Below are 16409 nucleotides of genomic sequence, written 5' to 3'. Positions count from 1 at the left end.
AAAAGTGCAGGTTACTCACTGCCAGGATGGAAGAGACTCTAGGCCAGTCTGAGAGGATGATGAGCTTTCCTCACGAACTGGGGCAAGGGCACAATTGCACTAGGGGCTGCACTGATAATCGCTGGCCACATTCTCCAGGAGCAGATGCTAGCCCAAATCTCTGCAAATCTTTATTCCACTCCTCAAACTCACTGACACTGCCCTTGCAGTCTGTTTCAGGTRCCCACTCCTCACCCATCAACAATTTCAGCCTCGTCAGGTGGCATCAGAATGCCCGGGGAGCCCTGGGAGGAAATTACGGGGAAAGAATCCCAGCACAGCAGAGGGGACAACTTTCCTGGGGGCAGGTGGCCCGCAGAGGTGGCCTGCAGGGGCTGCGGCAGCGGCAGAGATGTGTGTGCCAGCCCGCTCCACACAGAAAGAGACAGCGAGCGGGGTCCAGGGGCTCCGAACCGGCTCCAGGGGCTCCGAACCGGCTCCAGGGGCTCCGGACCGGCTCCAAGGGCTCCGGACCGGCTCCAGGGGCTCCGGACCGGCTCCAAGGGCTCCGGACCGGCTCCGAGGGCTCCGGGCCGGCTCCAGGGGCTCCAGACCGGCTCCAAGGGCTCCGGGCGCCTCTCGCCCCCGGCAGCTGCCGCCGGCAGGACGGCTCCGGCCAGGAGAGGGAGCCGTGGCCCCGCACACCCCGCCTCGCACCCCGCCTCCCCCGGCCGGAGCCGCGGGCACGGACGGACGGAGCTGCGCCTTCCCCGGCCCCGCGGCCCCGGCCCCGCTGCCCCGCACGGAGCGCGCCGGGACCGCCCCGAGCGCCTGCGGAGCGCGGCCGCGGGGAAAGGGGCGGGCGGGGCGGAGCGGAGCCCGGGGGCGAGCGGCGGGGACGGCGGCGAGGAGGAGGAGGAAGAGGAGGAAGAAGAGGAGAGAGCGGYGCGTCGGGCACAGATGTGCTCTCTGCGCGTCCTCAGGTGAGCCGCGCTGGCGGGGGTGCGCGGGGGACGCCCGTGTTCCTGTCAGCGTGGGCGGGGGAAGGGACAAGGGACACGGAGCCTGTCCCGCCCCGCCCCGCCCGTGAACTTCCCCGCACGGCGAGGGAAAGTTTGTGTCGGAGGAGGCGGATTGCGGCCCCGGCGCGGGGAGCGCGGGGGGAGCCGGGCGGCGGCGGCGCACAGCCGGCAGCGGCCCCCGCTCCTCGGCCGGCACCGGGGGGAGACCGGACAGGGAGAACAGGAACCGCTCGGGAGAGCCCGAGGAGCGGCGGCCACGGCGAGCACGGGTGGTGGGCACGGTGAGAGCCAGAGTGCGGGGCCGGGGATGCGGGAGCGCAGCGGGGGCGGAGGAGGCGGCGGGCGCGGTGGTGGCGGTGCCCCCGCGGACCTCGGGGGACCCTCGGCCATCCCTCGGTGTGCGGGGATGGARCAATCCTGCAAACCTGCGGGACCGCGGGTTTGTCTCCGCCGCTCCTGCGGCCGGGCTGGCCGTGCCCCCGTTCCCCGACATGCGGAGGGGTTTGTTTTAGTTCGCTCCCGTGGGCCGTGCGGATCTGGGTGTTCCTGGCTGGAGCGCTACGCGCACTGAGGAATGCAACTTTAATTTTCATCCGTATTGCAAATTGGCGAGCCTCTGATGCGTGCTCTGTGCTGTCAAACGGATATCTGAAATGGAAGTGGGGAGAAGAGGGGGTCAGGCTTAAGCTGTAGCAGGGAAATAAAGTGGAAGAGATGTTCAAGAAAATAGACTGGATGCGATTAGATGCTGGCAGCAAGATGGCCTTTGCTGTGTTTGTTGGGGACAGCTGCCCCCTTGTGTGAAGCAGTTTTGGGGGGTATCTGGAGGGAARCTGGATGGTGGGAATTGTTTCCTGAAAAAGGAGGGGAAAAAAGAAACCAACAGGGCTTCATTGCCCCAGGTGTCCCTTTTCTGTGCTGATGTCGCTTTTTCCCTGTTACAGTGGCAGTGCCTGTTCCTCACTCTGGGCTGGTTTCTTGGAGTGTATCTGTACAGTGCTTGGCACAACAGAGTCCCGATCTTGGGGCCTTAGGATGTCACAGTAAACTGGATTAGAAATGCCCTCTCACACGCACMCTCTCTCTTTTCATCCTGACCTCTGCTTTGTGAATAGCTGGTTATAATGCTTGGATAAAATTCTGGTTTGCTATACAATTTTTTTTTTCATATAAAATGATGGCTTTTGTTCCATGCATTCAGGTTTTTTTGTCCCAGAAAAGGCTTTTTGCTTCTGGATTTGGGAGATAGTAGCAAGCTCCTTATATTTCAAAAAAAAAACCCCTATCTCCTTTCTAATTAAAAAGTATTATTTTCCTGACACTTCATTTTTAACTGTGCCCCTCTTGGGCAAGTGTCACCCAACATACGCTTCCATACCTAGAAGSATTGTGAGGTGTTATTTATTAACTGTACTGTGGAGAGTCCATATCTCATAACTTAGAGGATCATTTATAACAGGTTGCTTTTGGCAGCTCTGGAAGATTTACTAGCTGTCTTGTGTTCCTTGCAGGAAAGGCATCCCTTCTTTTCATGGAGAGCATCACTCCAGCCCACAGGCTCTCGGGTGGGCAGGCTGGGTGATGGAAARGGTCCTGCTTTTTGTCTCCATTGCCTGCCTGTGGTGAGCAGGAGAGGGAAAGTGGAGGGAATTAAATTCCCATACCCAGATATTCTTCTTCCCTGGAAGTAGGCATGGTGTTGTTGTTGTTGTCACTGGGAACGCCTTGTCTGAAGGAGCAGTTAAGGWTGTAGGATAATGAGGGACATGGAGAGTAAGACTGTGAGGATTTGGGGTGGTGGAAGGCTGCAGGGTACTGCAGTGACCAGGAAATGTTAAGCTGGGAAGGTGGGAGCTGAAGAAAGGGGCTGTGGGGTGAGAGATTTCTSAGTCAGTGCCTCTGTGCGAGGCAGAGGGGAGGGCTGCATCCACACAGCCCTGGGATTGCTTTGCATGGCTCTGCTTCTGGCTTGAGTTCAAAGTGACTGCGTATGATATGATGTTTGCTGATGTCTGTCCGTGCCTCCCCTGAGTCCTGAAGGTCCTCTGATCTCTCCAGGGTGTGGAAGGAAAGCTTGTGTCTGAGCAGCTCTGGGCTCTCTCCTTCCAGACTCGGTGCTCTGTGCAGGTATTCTGCATTTGAGCATGAGCCCATGCAGTGGGGATTTGTGCTGCCCTGGTTGGGCTCCAGCCTCCTCATCCYCTGGGTCAGGTAGCATTGCCCCAAAGCACCCAGCACCCCAAAGCAAACACAGATGAGAAACACTTAAGGGTAGGGAGGGTGGTGTGGCAGCAGGTGGGATGGTGCCTGGATACCTRGAGGTGTGGGAAATTCCTCCTTGCTTCCTCCAGTGCTGTGATTTTAAGCTCTGAAATAAGCATACAGGAAGAATGAGGCAGAGATTTTGTCTCAGCTTTATTCCTTCAAGACCTGCATGAGCCAGATGCCAGCTCTAGGGAGGAAGCATTATACTCCTTCAGAATAAGAGGCCAAAAGTTGTGATTTTATTCCTTCTTCTCACTTACTTATGTTTGGATTCTATGTTGGTTATTTTGGCAGGCACATGATTCATATTTCTTTTCCCATCTGTCCTGGGTCTCCTCTCTTGTCAAGTGTCCTCCCATTTCTGCAAGACTCTGACTTGGAAAAACTTGCCATGAAGCCCTTGTGGCTGGTGATGTGGGAGAGGAGGCGCCCCAGCTTGGCTCTCAGTGCACAGGTTGCATTAGCCAGGTGGACAGTTAGAAAGATTTTATCAGCATGTGAGTGCGTTCATGGCTTCTTCTTCTTTTTTTTTTTTTTTTTTTTTTTTTTTTTATATTATACAGTAACGGGGAGTGCTTTGGGAATAAAAATAGAAATAGGGAAAAGCCTATATAAGCTGAAATCTGTGAACAGCGCCGCGTTATCTGGGAACTGAAACACGTTCTACAGTGGAGCTCACAGTTCAGACATYGCCTGCTCTCCTCCTTCCTCCCCTCCCTTTCTCTTGACACAGCTCATGGATTTCATTGCCCCCATCAGCAGAGCCTGTCTCTGTGCTGCCAGGCTGAAGCAGCTCAGCATCTCTGTGCCTGGTGGGTGAAGCTGGAGCCCCTCTGGMCAGGCAGAGTGGGGCAGATGCAAAGAGAGAAGGAAGGCAGAGCTGGCTGTCAGGTGTTTTGTGCTCGAGCTGACCCTTCTGCACACCCTGTGTGTGGCTCAGGGGCCCTGTGCAGGTGGGACTCTTCCATCCCTGCTCCATCATCAGCAAAAYGTACAGCTGAGATTCACTGCTGAACTGGAACAAAGCAGCTTSTCCTTTTGGGAGGGATTTTAGGAATTCTTCCCCCCACACCAGTGTTTTTGCCAGGCAGAGGGCTAATCTCACATTTCTCAGCCACAGCACTGGTGCGTGTGGGGCTTCTGCGTGTGAGTGAGCCAGATGAGCTCAGAGAGAGGGCAGGAAGGGAACTGATTTGGGGAAATTACTTCAAGTGGTGCCTACGCTTTTGGGAATTTTGGTCTTGGCCAGTGTGTTTACTGCATTCAGCCTCAGAGTCTCAATAAGAAACATGCACAGAACGTGATGCTCATAAATTCAGAGTCTTATTTGGCAGAAAATAAAAGACAGGAAAATGAGTGTACAAGTGTATGTATTTTGTTCCAAGGTTCCCTAAAAATAGTTGCTTGTAAAACAGCATTTTCACTTSAAGTGAAAAATCACGTCTTTAGTTAGTCCTTTGTTAATTGAACAGCTCTCAGTTTCATCAAATGGGAATATATCCCCAGGAATTCCTCTGACACAGGTTTCCCCTGAGTCTGGGTGATTATCCAATTACAATTTGAAGAAAATTACAGCAAGGATAATTGGCTAAAGATAGAAGTATCTGAGAGCGTTAGGGAAAGAGAAGGAAAGCGTGAGAGAGTGAGAGCTTCACTTTCTTGTATGAGTAAATGAGAATTATTTCAGTCCTTAACTTTTGCAGTGAGTGGATTCAAGGTCCCTGGTGTTTGGATCTCCCTCCCTCTTCTCTCCCTCCTCTTCTCTCCCTCCCTCTKCTCTGTCTTGTTATGTGTCGATTTCATATTTAAATGGAAAAGTTACATTGATTCTTATGGAGTCGTTTTACATTTACATGTGTTAACAAAAAGAGACTGCTAACTCAAATGCTCTATTTGCTGCAGAGAATAAGAGAKTTCCATGAGTCCTGGGCTGAATCAGGGAAGTGGTAGGTGGTTCCTTCTCTGGGGAGCACTAGGAAGGCGCCAGAGAGCCATTAGTGTGGAAATCCCACTCAGATGAATCCGATCAAGACTCCCAGCTCTTCCCAGCTCTCTCTGGGTRCCCACCACTGGATGGTCCAGCACTCCCATCCCATGCCCATTGTGGGTATTGAGATCCCTGAGCTGCCTGGCAGAGTTTCTGGTCAGTTCAGAAGCGTTTAAGGCTGTTTCAAGCCCCCTCACTGGTTTGTTTTCCATTGCTGACAGCTTCTTCAGGCAAGGCTGGACAAGCTCTGCAGTTTAACCCTCTCAGCTCTGGCTGTGGCTGTGGCTCAGGGGCTGTCTGGGTGCGGGTGGCAGCTCAGGGCAGTGGCAGTGCCACACTCAGGGGCTGTGCTTGGGCTCCACGTGCCCTCCTGGGACAGCTTTGCWGTGCTGCAGCTGGAACACAAAAATACAACGGGAATCATGCACTTACACAAATTCTTCAGAAGCCCCTTCAGCTTTAGTAAGATGAGGCATTATCAGAATTAGAAGAGGGCTTTCAAAAAGGAGTAAAAAAGAAAAGAATAGATTTTAATACCTCCCTCTTCGTTTGGGAAAGCTGCTGGGTTTGCTTTTTTTTGTTTGTTTGTTTKTCTCACGGTTTTGTTTAATCCCTCACGTGACTGAAATAAAAGTGGACTGGAGTATCTTGCCTCTCTGAGGCCTGATGCTGTTCATTTAGGGGGACGTGAGATTTTCCAGTGTTCCAAGGATGGTTCTTAGATATTTGATCAATTTGTGTGTAAAAGCCTGYAAAACTGTGACTTAAATGTTTATCCTTAGTGCTGACAGGATGCCGTGAAGTTGTTTAACTATATATTTGTAACAATTATGCTGCTTGGCAAGAAGGACGTGTTTTCTTCTCAGAGGGAATTTTTGTTGGGGTTTTTTTTTTTTGGCCCTTTTCTGCCTGTGAGTTGTGGTTATAGTTGCCTTTCTTTATCATTTTAGTTTTTGTCTTAGATGTAAATAAAGAGCTAATTACAGTTAATCTCAGTGCAAAGGAATGAAGTTTTAAAAGAGTGAAAAATAACTCCCATCTGTTGGATTTGCAGTAACGTTTTGGGGTTTGCCTTCTACTTGGAAGGATGCCAAAACTTATCTCGCTCAATTTAAAGTTTTCTTTGCACTATTTAAACTGGATTTTTAATAATTTATAAAAACAAACAGAAATGGAAATAGCTTTTCAAATTATGTTTGGCCACGTTCTTTACGTGGCGGTTGCTAAAATGTGAACAGCTCTAACTGAAACGAGTTCAAATCCCACCGCCAAATTCTATAGGAACAGGTTGAAGACCTTCTGGAAAAGCATCTCTTTTTCATAGTTGTATATTGCAATTCTCTGTTTCCTGCCTGCTGGGGCTCCATATACCCAACTCACCAGCCCCAAAATTACTTGTTCCAAGGGAACTGTTGCTTAAGTAGTTACTATTTAYGACAGGCTCAGAACCCCAGTTTTTTTGTGGTGGGTATGTGTTACTTTTAGCCCCATCAGCTCCACTGTTGAGCTCAGGGAGTTGATCTATACTTTGCTCTCGTATGTTATCTTCCATCTCAGCATCTCTGAGCACTTTGGAGACATTAAGATTCACTGCTGTGGTGTGAGGTGGGGAGAAGCTGTTCTAAATGTGGCTGGGGAAACAGAGGCACAGATTTCAGAAGCCTCTACTAATGCACTCAGTTCAGGGGACAGCCATTTATAAGTTCTCTAATGTCTGATTATCTGGGAGGCACTGCAATTTTTCATGCRCTGCATTTGGTGATTGATGCCTACRTAKGGGTTTCATGTACATTAGCYAGAAACTCATATTTCTGCCCTAAACTAGAGACTGTTTCAAAATCTTCAACCTTAGAGACTTACAGGAACCTAGTAAATGACAGTGTCYAAGTTTCTMGTTATTTTTYCTCAGGTTAGTCCTGTTGCAAAAAKTGAAACCCCACCTCCCTCCCACCATARTAACATCCAGGGCCCCACCTACATGAATTTATTAGCAATCTGTTGAGTCAAAGCTCTGAGATGTGTAGAAAATACTTACTTTGWCAGTAAGAGCCATGCAAATTCAGTCTAATACAAATAATTGGATTTGTTCTGTTGAGAAACAGCCCCTCTTCCTCCAAGCAGAGGCATTTCCCAGCCCTTGTTTTTAAGAAGGGATCTGGTGGTGGGAGGATGTGTGTGTTGCTGCCCAGCTGGCAGGCTGTGAGGTCTAGAGGGCACCCAGCCTCTCTGAATGAGCACAGATGTGCTGCTGGGTCCTAAAATGTATTGCTCTAGCAAATTGGCTGGTTGCATTAGAGCTGATGTGTTGGGGGGACCAAAGGACAAATCTCAGACTCCTCTGGAGTGACATCCCCATGGGCTGGGATGGGATTTTCCCCCATATCTATTCTTCTAAAAAACAGCTTTAGTCTCAGTGCATTTACCTTTCTCCACCTTCCTTCTCTCTCATGTTGCTATGTGGAATTRGGGAGCCTGTTTAACTCTGCCTCCTGGGGAGGTTTCACACACACAGGCTTCCTGATCCCAGGCCACAGAGAGATGGAAATGCTTTTCTCCAGACTGATTCTGTCTTCCTTTTCTCCTGTTGCACAAGGGAGCTGCAACTTGCATTTCAGCCCTGAGTTTACCCAGGAAACAAATATTTCCCCCTTATAAACATTTTTCCCCCCTTATCTGACAGGTGCAATGACTGTATAGTTGCTGACGTGAAGTGTCAAAGAGCAGGAGGAAAACTCAACCCAGCTTTCCAGACACTCACTGGTTACRTCCTCTTAATGCAAAGAGGTGAGCCAGCCTAGGGCTGGGGTCAGCACAGATTGACAATACAAAGGCTTCCCCTTCCTGGAATTGAGAGTGCTCAGAAATGAGAATTTTGGAGACTTTTCAGAGTTTTGTCCTTTTGCAGCAGAGTTTTAGTGCATAGCAGTATTTCCTTGTGTCTCTGCCCCTGGCAGCCTTTGGAAATGTCAGCAGCGCATGTTTTGCCTTTTGTTTGTCATTCAGGTGGAGAAATGAATTCATTGCCCTTGTGAGATCAATCATATYCTCCCCAAATAATTAATATTGATGACAATCACAGCACAGTGCTGCCTGCAGCTCTGTGTCAGCCTTCCCACKGTGTGGGTGCTGTGGGTCACAGAGCAGGCTTTCTCAAAGGAGGCTCCTGGACTTCACATTTCAGGGTGTTGTTCTTTGAAGGTTGAATTTCAAACTGTGCTGATGGGGCCACTGCAGGCAGAGCCTGAGCAAGTTCCCTGTGATGGTGCAACTGAATATTTGCAGAGGGAAATGTTAGAGACATGGGGAGCAAAAGCAATATACATCACAGGGGAAGCATTGTGTCACTTTTGTTTCCCTTTTCCTCCTTTTTTCTGCGTGTACACTGCATTTTCTTGTCCTCTTTGCAGAATGCAACTGTGCTGTGCTGACCAGGAAGGGACAGGTATGCAAAAGAAAGCTGCTTTGATAGTCACCAGGAGGGCCAAGTGRGTGGATTGGGAATGTGGAGGGCTGGAAGGATCTCCAGAGAGCTGCTTTTAAGTGGGRTACTGTCCTGGGGGAGGCTGGTAGCTCCTGGGCTTTCTATTTTTATATTGCTTTAAATTGCTTGATGTGTAAAGCACTYTTGGAGCAGCCTGTCTGAGCTGCAGGACAGGGATGGAAGCATCTTGATGTCTTATTCTTGCTTGCTTTTACTTATAAGGTTAAATGGGATTAAATTAACATGATTAATATAAGTACCGAGTGTGGAAATGCTGTGTGGCCCAAACTTGAAAAAGAAAAACTCATCTGACTTGCCTTCACCCTTGAATATGTTGTTCATCCCCGGATACCCAGAGTCACTTGAGGAAATCATTCTCTTATGCTTCAGGAAGAGCTGAGGCTTCCCCACTGGCAGCAGCGTGGGTAAACCTGATAGTGGTGCTGGAAACTTTGCAGCTGCCTGAGGAATTTGTGGCACCACAGGAAGGCAGATTCTTGGGAAGGAAAAGACAGTGATGATGTGCTCTGGAGCATGGTGTGCTTGGAGGATTTGTGCCTGTTGTGCCCCTCTCTGGAGGAACGAGAAGGGAAGGATGCTTTCTGAACACAGTGCTGGGAATCTGGACCTCAAGCACTTGGTGCTGGAAGGGGAGGAGATGACATGAGGGAGCAGGGATGTAGCTGGCAGCAAGGCTTGAACTTAAGAAAAGAAACTCTTGGAATGTTTTTGGACACTCAGAGCTTGTTGCAGGTGGCACTGAGCAGGGCTGGGTGCAGCCCCTGATGTGACAGTGGGGATGTGGAAGGGGACTGCAGGGCCAGGCCGGGCTTGAGAGGAGATAAACCCCAGAGCAGCTTTCCCAGGAGAGGTGAGAGTCCTGAGCTTGTCCTGAAAAAGGCATTAAGCCCATCTGAGAACCTGCTGGGATCTGCATTGTCTTCTCTGGATTTGGGGCTGATCTAGCTGGGGGTTGCTGCTGTGCAATCTGTTGCACGGAGTGGATGTGCTGCTAAATCCACTGGGGCAGTGGAACAACCTGCCAGGGAGGGGAGTGGAGCTGCTCACATTGTGAAACCATTMCAAAGGTCAGGAGGCAGAATGTATAAATTAAATGCTTATTGTCAGATGTCTCCAAGTGTTCCATGACAATTAATTGGAACTTTTCCAGAGAGGGAGGGATCTCACTTTGGGTTCCTTAAGTCTTCTTTGAGCCACGCTGATTGCAGATTTCTTTTTTTCTTTGTTGGTCAGTTTATTTTGTGCTAGCACAATGTGTGTGTGTTTCTCAGAACTCTCCTTTCACTGTAACAGAGCTGTCCAAAATAGAAGCATTGTGTCTGGCCTCATGGAAGATCTCAGCTCTCTTTGAAGCACTGCTGGAACCTTTTCATTCCCTGTCTATTCACACTTGAAAAATAGACTGTCTTGGCTGGATACCTTTTGCTTGAGCACAGAAGTGCTCTTGTAGCTTGGTGTTTGAACTGCTCGGTGGCCAGCATGGATCCATTTGTAATCTGTGCTGTTTGATTTTAGAGCTGTGGCTCTACCTGCCCTGCTCCAGCCCACTCCACAGATCTCCAGGCAATAGTCCCAGCTGTTTATTTGACTTGTCCAGGTGTGCACGTTTTGTAGAGGTGACAGAGAGCTCGTTTATTTTCCATCTGTGAAATGCAGTGTGCTCYGCCTGCTAAATTGGTGGCAGAGTATAACCAGCGGCACCCTGGACTCCAGCAGAGCAGTGTGCAAGATCTGTAGCATTTYTGCTTTTCCAGGTCCTGAGAGGACCCTAGGAGAACTGCAAAGGGAAGCAGGGGATGCCAGGTTTCTTCAGGTACATTTTTAAGTCCCCCCTCCACTTCCTTCTTCATGGCTAGATTGCACTTTTTTCTTTTGAGAGGCAGAAAACCAGCTTTTCCCACTGAATTCTCATTGTTAGCATTAAATGTGTTGAGCCAAAAGGATGCTGGGAAATGGTATCTAAATGCCAGTAGCAAATCACAAATTTCCTGCCTGGAAATCGCCTCCGTGTCCCAAACATTGGCACAGACAGAGGCAAATCTTACACCACGAAGGAAGCTCCCAGGAATGACTCACTGTGAATGAAAGTCTCCACACTTTTCCTCGAGCCTCTGAGCTTGAGGGGAGGCTGCTGCCAGCTCTGCCCTYGGGAGCTCTTGGTGCTCTTGGAAGGGCAGCCTTGCTTCTGCAATTTGTGCTGCTCCATCGAAGGAGAAACAGCTTGGGAGCACCTCCCATGGTGACTCTGGAGCAGCACTGCTGAGCTTGTTCATCCCCATGTTGGGGATTTTGTAAAAAGTGATTATTAWAAAGCCATCAGRTGGCAGCCCTTGGCCTGGCTGTGCMGGCAGRAAGCCAGAGAGGGGCTGTGGTGGGTGGCAGCTGAATGRAGCCCCCTTGGATGTCTGGTGTCATGTCCTTGGCTGGTGATGAGCTGGCTGAGCCACTGATTAAGAAGACTATTTCCATATTTTCTTGTTGTGCGTTTGGTTTTGGTTTTTTTTTTTTGTTTTTTTCCCTTCAGGGTACTCAGTAGCCCTGGGTGTAAAGCTGTGTGTGAGTGCTGTCCCTGCCCAGTGCTGGGAGCCTGGGCTTCCAGGTTCTGTGTGCCAGTGGCCACCTCTGGCCAAGCAGGGCAGGAGATGCTTTGTGCTGGTGACAAGAGACTCCTCTCACCAGAGCAACTTTCCATCTGACTCCCACTAGTTTGCTTTTTCCCTTCACAAAAGCAGGTGTAACACCTGCTGGGATTGCAGCTGGTGAAAAAAAAACTTTCAGGCTGCTCAAATTCAGCCATTTCCTTTGGTTCTGATGACATAAATTACTTCTATAATAGAAAATTTCAGAACAGATTCCTTTCAGCTCGCTCTGCTGTCAGGCATGTGATGGCCTGCTGAGTGCAGCTACCCTGGCTCAGGTGGGACTCCAGGGCTGATTTTGCAGGTCSCTGCCTTGGATGTGCCACCAGTGGATGCAGTGCCTGGATCACACCTATGGCTCCTGTGATATCCCTGGTTCCAGATCAGGCTYCAGCCCTGCTGGATTCCTGCTGTAACATTCCTGGCTGCTTGGGAGCTGCTGCCAAAACGAATCGAGCTCGCTGCCCTCAGGAGAGATGTGAATGTTTTTTCCAAGGACAGCTTTGGGGGCCCTCTGGTCAGTGTGCCTGTGTTTGAAGTGATGAGTGTGGCGTAGCATGCACGAGAGCAGCCAAAGCACTCCCAGCTGCTGATGGTGCTCATCATCAAACTGCTGCTGGATCCTCCCTCTCTGCTCCTGGAAGCTGTCTGGGGATGGAAATTGTAATCAATGTGGTTATTCCTCCTGGGGAGCAAAGGCTGGACTTCTGAAACCCGTGGCCTGTCTTTCTGCCCGTGTCCCCAGAGATTTCAGTGTCACATTCTGTTCCTCTGAAGGGCTGGCTCTGGGRCTGACCAGTTCTGTGCAGGAGAGGCTCCCCTTTGGGCACAGACACCACAGTAAAGGGCAGTGCCAGCAGTGCCCACGAAGCCTCTGGAGGAGAGGCAGGGTCAGAGAGACACTGCTCAAACCCCAAGATGGTTTATGCTACAGTAATTCCCCCTTTTGTCTGATTTACTCCTGCTCATACTGAAAAGCAAAAGTATTTCCTGGAGGGCTGAAGGCCCTTTTCGAATTTTCCATTAGTGTTTTTGCTGTTACTTTTCTGCAGCTGCTTTTTTAGGCTGTCCTTTGTCTGCCTTTTGGGTTCTTTGAATTTACTTGAACTGTACATYTATTTTTCCCGAAAGAAAATGCAGCAAACTCATCGAGCAGCTTTGCCCAGCGCTGCTGTGTGATGGTGCAGGGACCCAGGGCTCATGGGCACGCTGTGACTGGGACAGAGCTGTGCCCCTTTCCTGAGCACCAGCTCTGCTCTGCAGCCCAGCAATCAGCCTTCATCCCCGAGTCCATGTGGCACAGAACCAAACCATTTCCTAAGCTAGCCCACTCTGGATTTTGCTAGCCATGCTGTGCCTGCATCCCATTTTTGGGAGCTATCAGATGCTTTTGAGTTGGGACAGAATTACAGAAAGAAAATAGTGTGTAAAATCTGCTTTGGCTGAAGTTATTTATTTCYTCTTTCAGAAACTGCTTTATTTTAAATGCCCTTTCAGTCAGAGCACTTAGTGGCAAGGTTCTGAAGGGCGCTTTTGTTCTGCGGGCCGTAGTGTGGCTTCTCAGTGAAAAGCAAAAAAAAACCATCAGCTCTCCCTAGAAGTCTGTGGTTAGGAGGGACAAAGGCATTTTTCTTGGAAAATGCAACAGAAWTGGTACAGTGTCTTTGAGAATGAGTGTGCAGTAATTACTCTGAGTGCAGTTCTCTCYGTTAATTATTTGACATCTGTCTTTGGTTTTATAATTGTTTGGAAAGCGCGTGGGCTTTGCGGGGTCCGTGCTGCTAAAGGCAGGGAATGATGCCTTGCTGAGGTCTGTTTGGGAAGGGTGTTTTATTAAAAAGGTGTTTTATATGAAAATATTCATGTTTTTTTCTGGCATAAAGGCCATTTGTGACCGAATGAAAAAAACAAAACCTTCCCAGCCCCTTTGCTGCTAAGAGCAGTAAACRCTTCCCATGACTGTGTTTCCCCCCACCCTACTTTTCTTTGCTCCTCAGTAGACAGAAGGTGAAAGTTTGAAGAAAAAAGTGCTCAGGAAGGAAAAGGGAGCAATTTCTGATTTGAAACAAAGTGAACATTTCAAATGAAGTTCCTTAAAAAAACTTCTAGCAAGGGCTGTGATGGATCGTTTTCCCCAACCGCTCTATGAATTATTATTAAAATGTTAATTTATGGAGACATTAAGAACACCTCAGAGTATATTGGTCTCGTGAGAAGTTCCTGGAGTGCTGAGGATGTATCAGAGCTCTCCAGCTGCCTTCTGGCTGCTCTGATTGCCTGCTTTCTAGCTGCCGTGTGATTTCTGAGCTGGTAAGCTCTTCTGCTCACTGATTTTATTCCTGCCTCCCTTTAGCATTTCCTTTTAYTTTTATTTTCACTGGGTGGAGCAGTGGGGTGAAGCCCTCTGCTGCAGCCTGGGCTTGCACTCCCTGGGCTCTGGCTCTTTTGGGTGCAGCCCCAGATGTCGGTGTTTGGTGCAGTGCCACGGAATTGCGCAAAAAGTTCACCAGACACCACTGGACTTGCATCATATGCAGGAAAAATGGCAACATGCTCTCTCCYGTCACGAAACACAGAAGCAGGTTGCTGGGAAGGATTGAGAAAACTCTTCCCTTCCTGGCAAGACCAGGGTGGGCTGTAGTCCTGTGGTCTCAGATTYTTGAGGGCATTACAAAACTCACCCCTCTCTGCAGTGGGATGCAATGCTCTCTTCCTGTGTCACCACAGGACTGCTGTGGGAAGACCTTTTTATTTGGGGAATTGCACAGATTTTGGGCTRTTTGAAGCCAAACATCCCAGTGCTAGCAGCACTAGTACACAGAAYCTGTCCCTGCACCGTATTAGTACAAACCATCAGATTGCATGGCTTTGCTTTTTTGGTTTTGGGGGTTTCTTGAGGAAAAGGAAACAGGAACGGAGCTGGACTGGCWAATGCTGGCATGGTCAGGGCATCCAGGAGGCTGTGGTGCCTCCCCTTTACCAGCTTTTGACTCTGTCACGTCCCTTCCACGGCCCCCCTGCGTTTTGTATAGAGTGAGAGCAGCCAGAGCTGTGGTCAACTGTGACCCCTTTCTGTAATGGAGAAATTGCTGTAATCTGACAGGCTCTGTGTCCCTCTGTCTCCATTGATAAGATCTCTGGAAAGCCTGGAATGAGCCAGAAGTAAATCACTCAGTGTAAGCTTCTGATTTTATAGCTGGGTAGAGCAAGAAAAAAAGGATTTTCCTACTAGCAGGCAGAGCATGGAAATCTTGGATACCTTGCTGATGGGAACAGAGACCTGGTGGATCTGTGAGACAGTTGAAAGGAGCATGTTCTTGTGAGCATAGCTAATGGATGTAAATATTAGCTCGCTGCAGAGTTCATGTATCACCGAGTGAAACGTAGTAGTTTATTTTGGCCTCAGGCCACRCAAATGGCCTTGCTCAGTACAAGAGAAACTCATCCAAAGTCAGTAGTTGTTCCTGCTCGCTTTGGGGCTGAATTCAGTCTGATWTGTGCAAAATGCAGGAGAGAGTCACTGGAAAATAAGGGTGAGCTAGGACACGCTGTGCATTTAGCTAATGGCAGATGGAGAGGGAACCATGAGGGATCTTTATTATGGGAATGATTCCTCACCACTGTTTACACCCCCTCTCTTCGAGCATCTCAATTACCAAAAGTTCCTAAATTCCTACCAGAAGTGCCGCATGTTGGATGTCTCTGTCCAATCTGGTGGCATAAAGATGTTTTATCTTTCTTCRTCATTTCCAAGGGGTAGGAGTACTTAATGTTGTTTCTTCCCTATGGAGTCTTAAGTAACATTGGGAGCTGGTTGTAGGTGGTAATAGAGAGGGGTTTGATAAGCAGCTGGCATTTCAGTTTGGAGGAAGGTGGTAGGGGATGATCAGCCCTCTCAGCTGGACCCCGGGGACAAAAAAAATCTCACATTTTTCCCTGCTTCTTGACCGGTTTTGAAAGCCTGGTGGCTTCAGAAGCAGTGTGCAGCCCTTTCCATGGGCTGTGCAGGGAAGAACAGGCATGCTTCAGATTTCCTTTGTCTCTTTGAGATGAGCCCAGCAGAGGGAAGGCATTGCACAAAGGCTTTTCAGATGTAAGCACTGAAAAGGAAGGATTCAATATCCGCTGCTGGGTTTTGAGTAGCGCGGTTCACGTGTCGCATTCTTGTTAATCTCTGCAATCTGTGCAATCTGAGGTGCTCTCTGCTGATGCTCAAAGCCCTTCTGTGTACTGCAGATATTCTGGACAGGTTTTTGAGGGACATGTTTAATGGACCTCTGTGGCTTCTCCCCCCACACTTTTCATGCACCCTGGTGGAGCAGGTTTCTCTGTCATCTCATGAGCACAGTCCTGACAGTATCACCGTGCTCATTACTGCATCTGCCTGGCAGAGCTGAGGTGCTTTGATGAAGTTCAGCCTTTTAACCATCTCTTCTCCCTTTGTGATCTGACAGCACCCAGGAATATCAAATGTGACCTTAACCCCCTTAATGAGAGCATCTAGTAKATGTCAGTTTTCATGGCTACCAGCTTATAAATTGCATCCTGAAAAACCTAGAAACAGAGGGAAATTTAATTCCAGTGAGTGAGCAGCTCTGAGAGCCGAATGCCAGATATGGGAGCGGGCAGCCAGTGAAACTCTGGCAGTGTACATTTATCTCAAATTACAGGAAATTGTGTTCTGTAGCGGGAATAGAAAAGTTTGGGATTGTTTTTTGCTTATCACTGCTGCWAAGAAGGTATAAGCCTTTGTTTAGATAATTTCTGAAAAGTGTGCAAACCTGTTTACTCCTGCAGGTTCTRAGGAGGGTTTGACTGGGAAGGTGAGGYRCTGTCTTGCCTCCAGTGGCTGCAGRAACAGGCTGAAGYAGTCTGTGGTGGCAGCAGCCCCTTTGCAGCCGCCCTTCCCAGCTGGGACTGCTCYSCTGTGGTTGTCCTGTCAAGTGTCAAACCCGTGTTCAGTGCAAAATGTGCCACAGCCACCACTCACCACCGTGAGTGCTTTCTGCACTTGC

The 16409-nt window shown here is 49.3% G+C and overlaps 1 protein-coding gene across 3 annotated transcripts in view; it reads left to right on the top strand.

Annotated features, from left to right (window-relative positions):
* The first annotated feature begins 762 nt into the window (after window positions 1-762).
* IL1RAP (interleukin 1 receptor accessory protein) overlaps window positions 763-16409 on the top strand; it is a 47139-nt gene continuing 31492 nt past the window's right edge. For 2 of the 3 annotated variants that reach the window (XM_057384257.1, XM_057384259.1), the window contains exon 1: window positions 763-962. In XM_057384257.1, the coding sequence (XP_057240240.1) occupies window positions 940-962 (23 nt within the window). In that variant the 5' untranslated portion in view covers window positions 763-939. The other variant, XM_057384258.1, reaches the window with a different exon arrangement.

The sequence above is a fragment of the Malurus melanocephalus genome, unplaced genomic scaffold (genome assembly GCF_030028575.1).
Source record: "Malurus melanocephalus ecotype Western Australia unplaced genomic scaffold, MMel_1.1 scaffold_694, whole genome shotgun sequence".
NCBI lineage: Eukaryota > Metazoa > Chordata > Aves > Passeriformes > Maluridae > Malurus > Malurus melanocephalus.
This window is presented reverse-complemented; position numbering and strand designations above follow the sequence as displayed.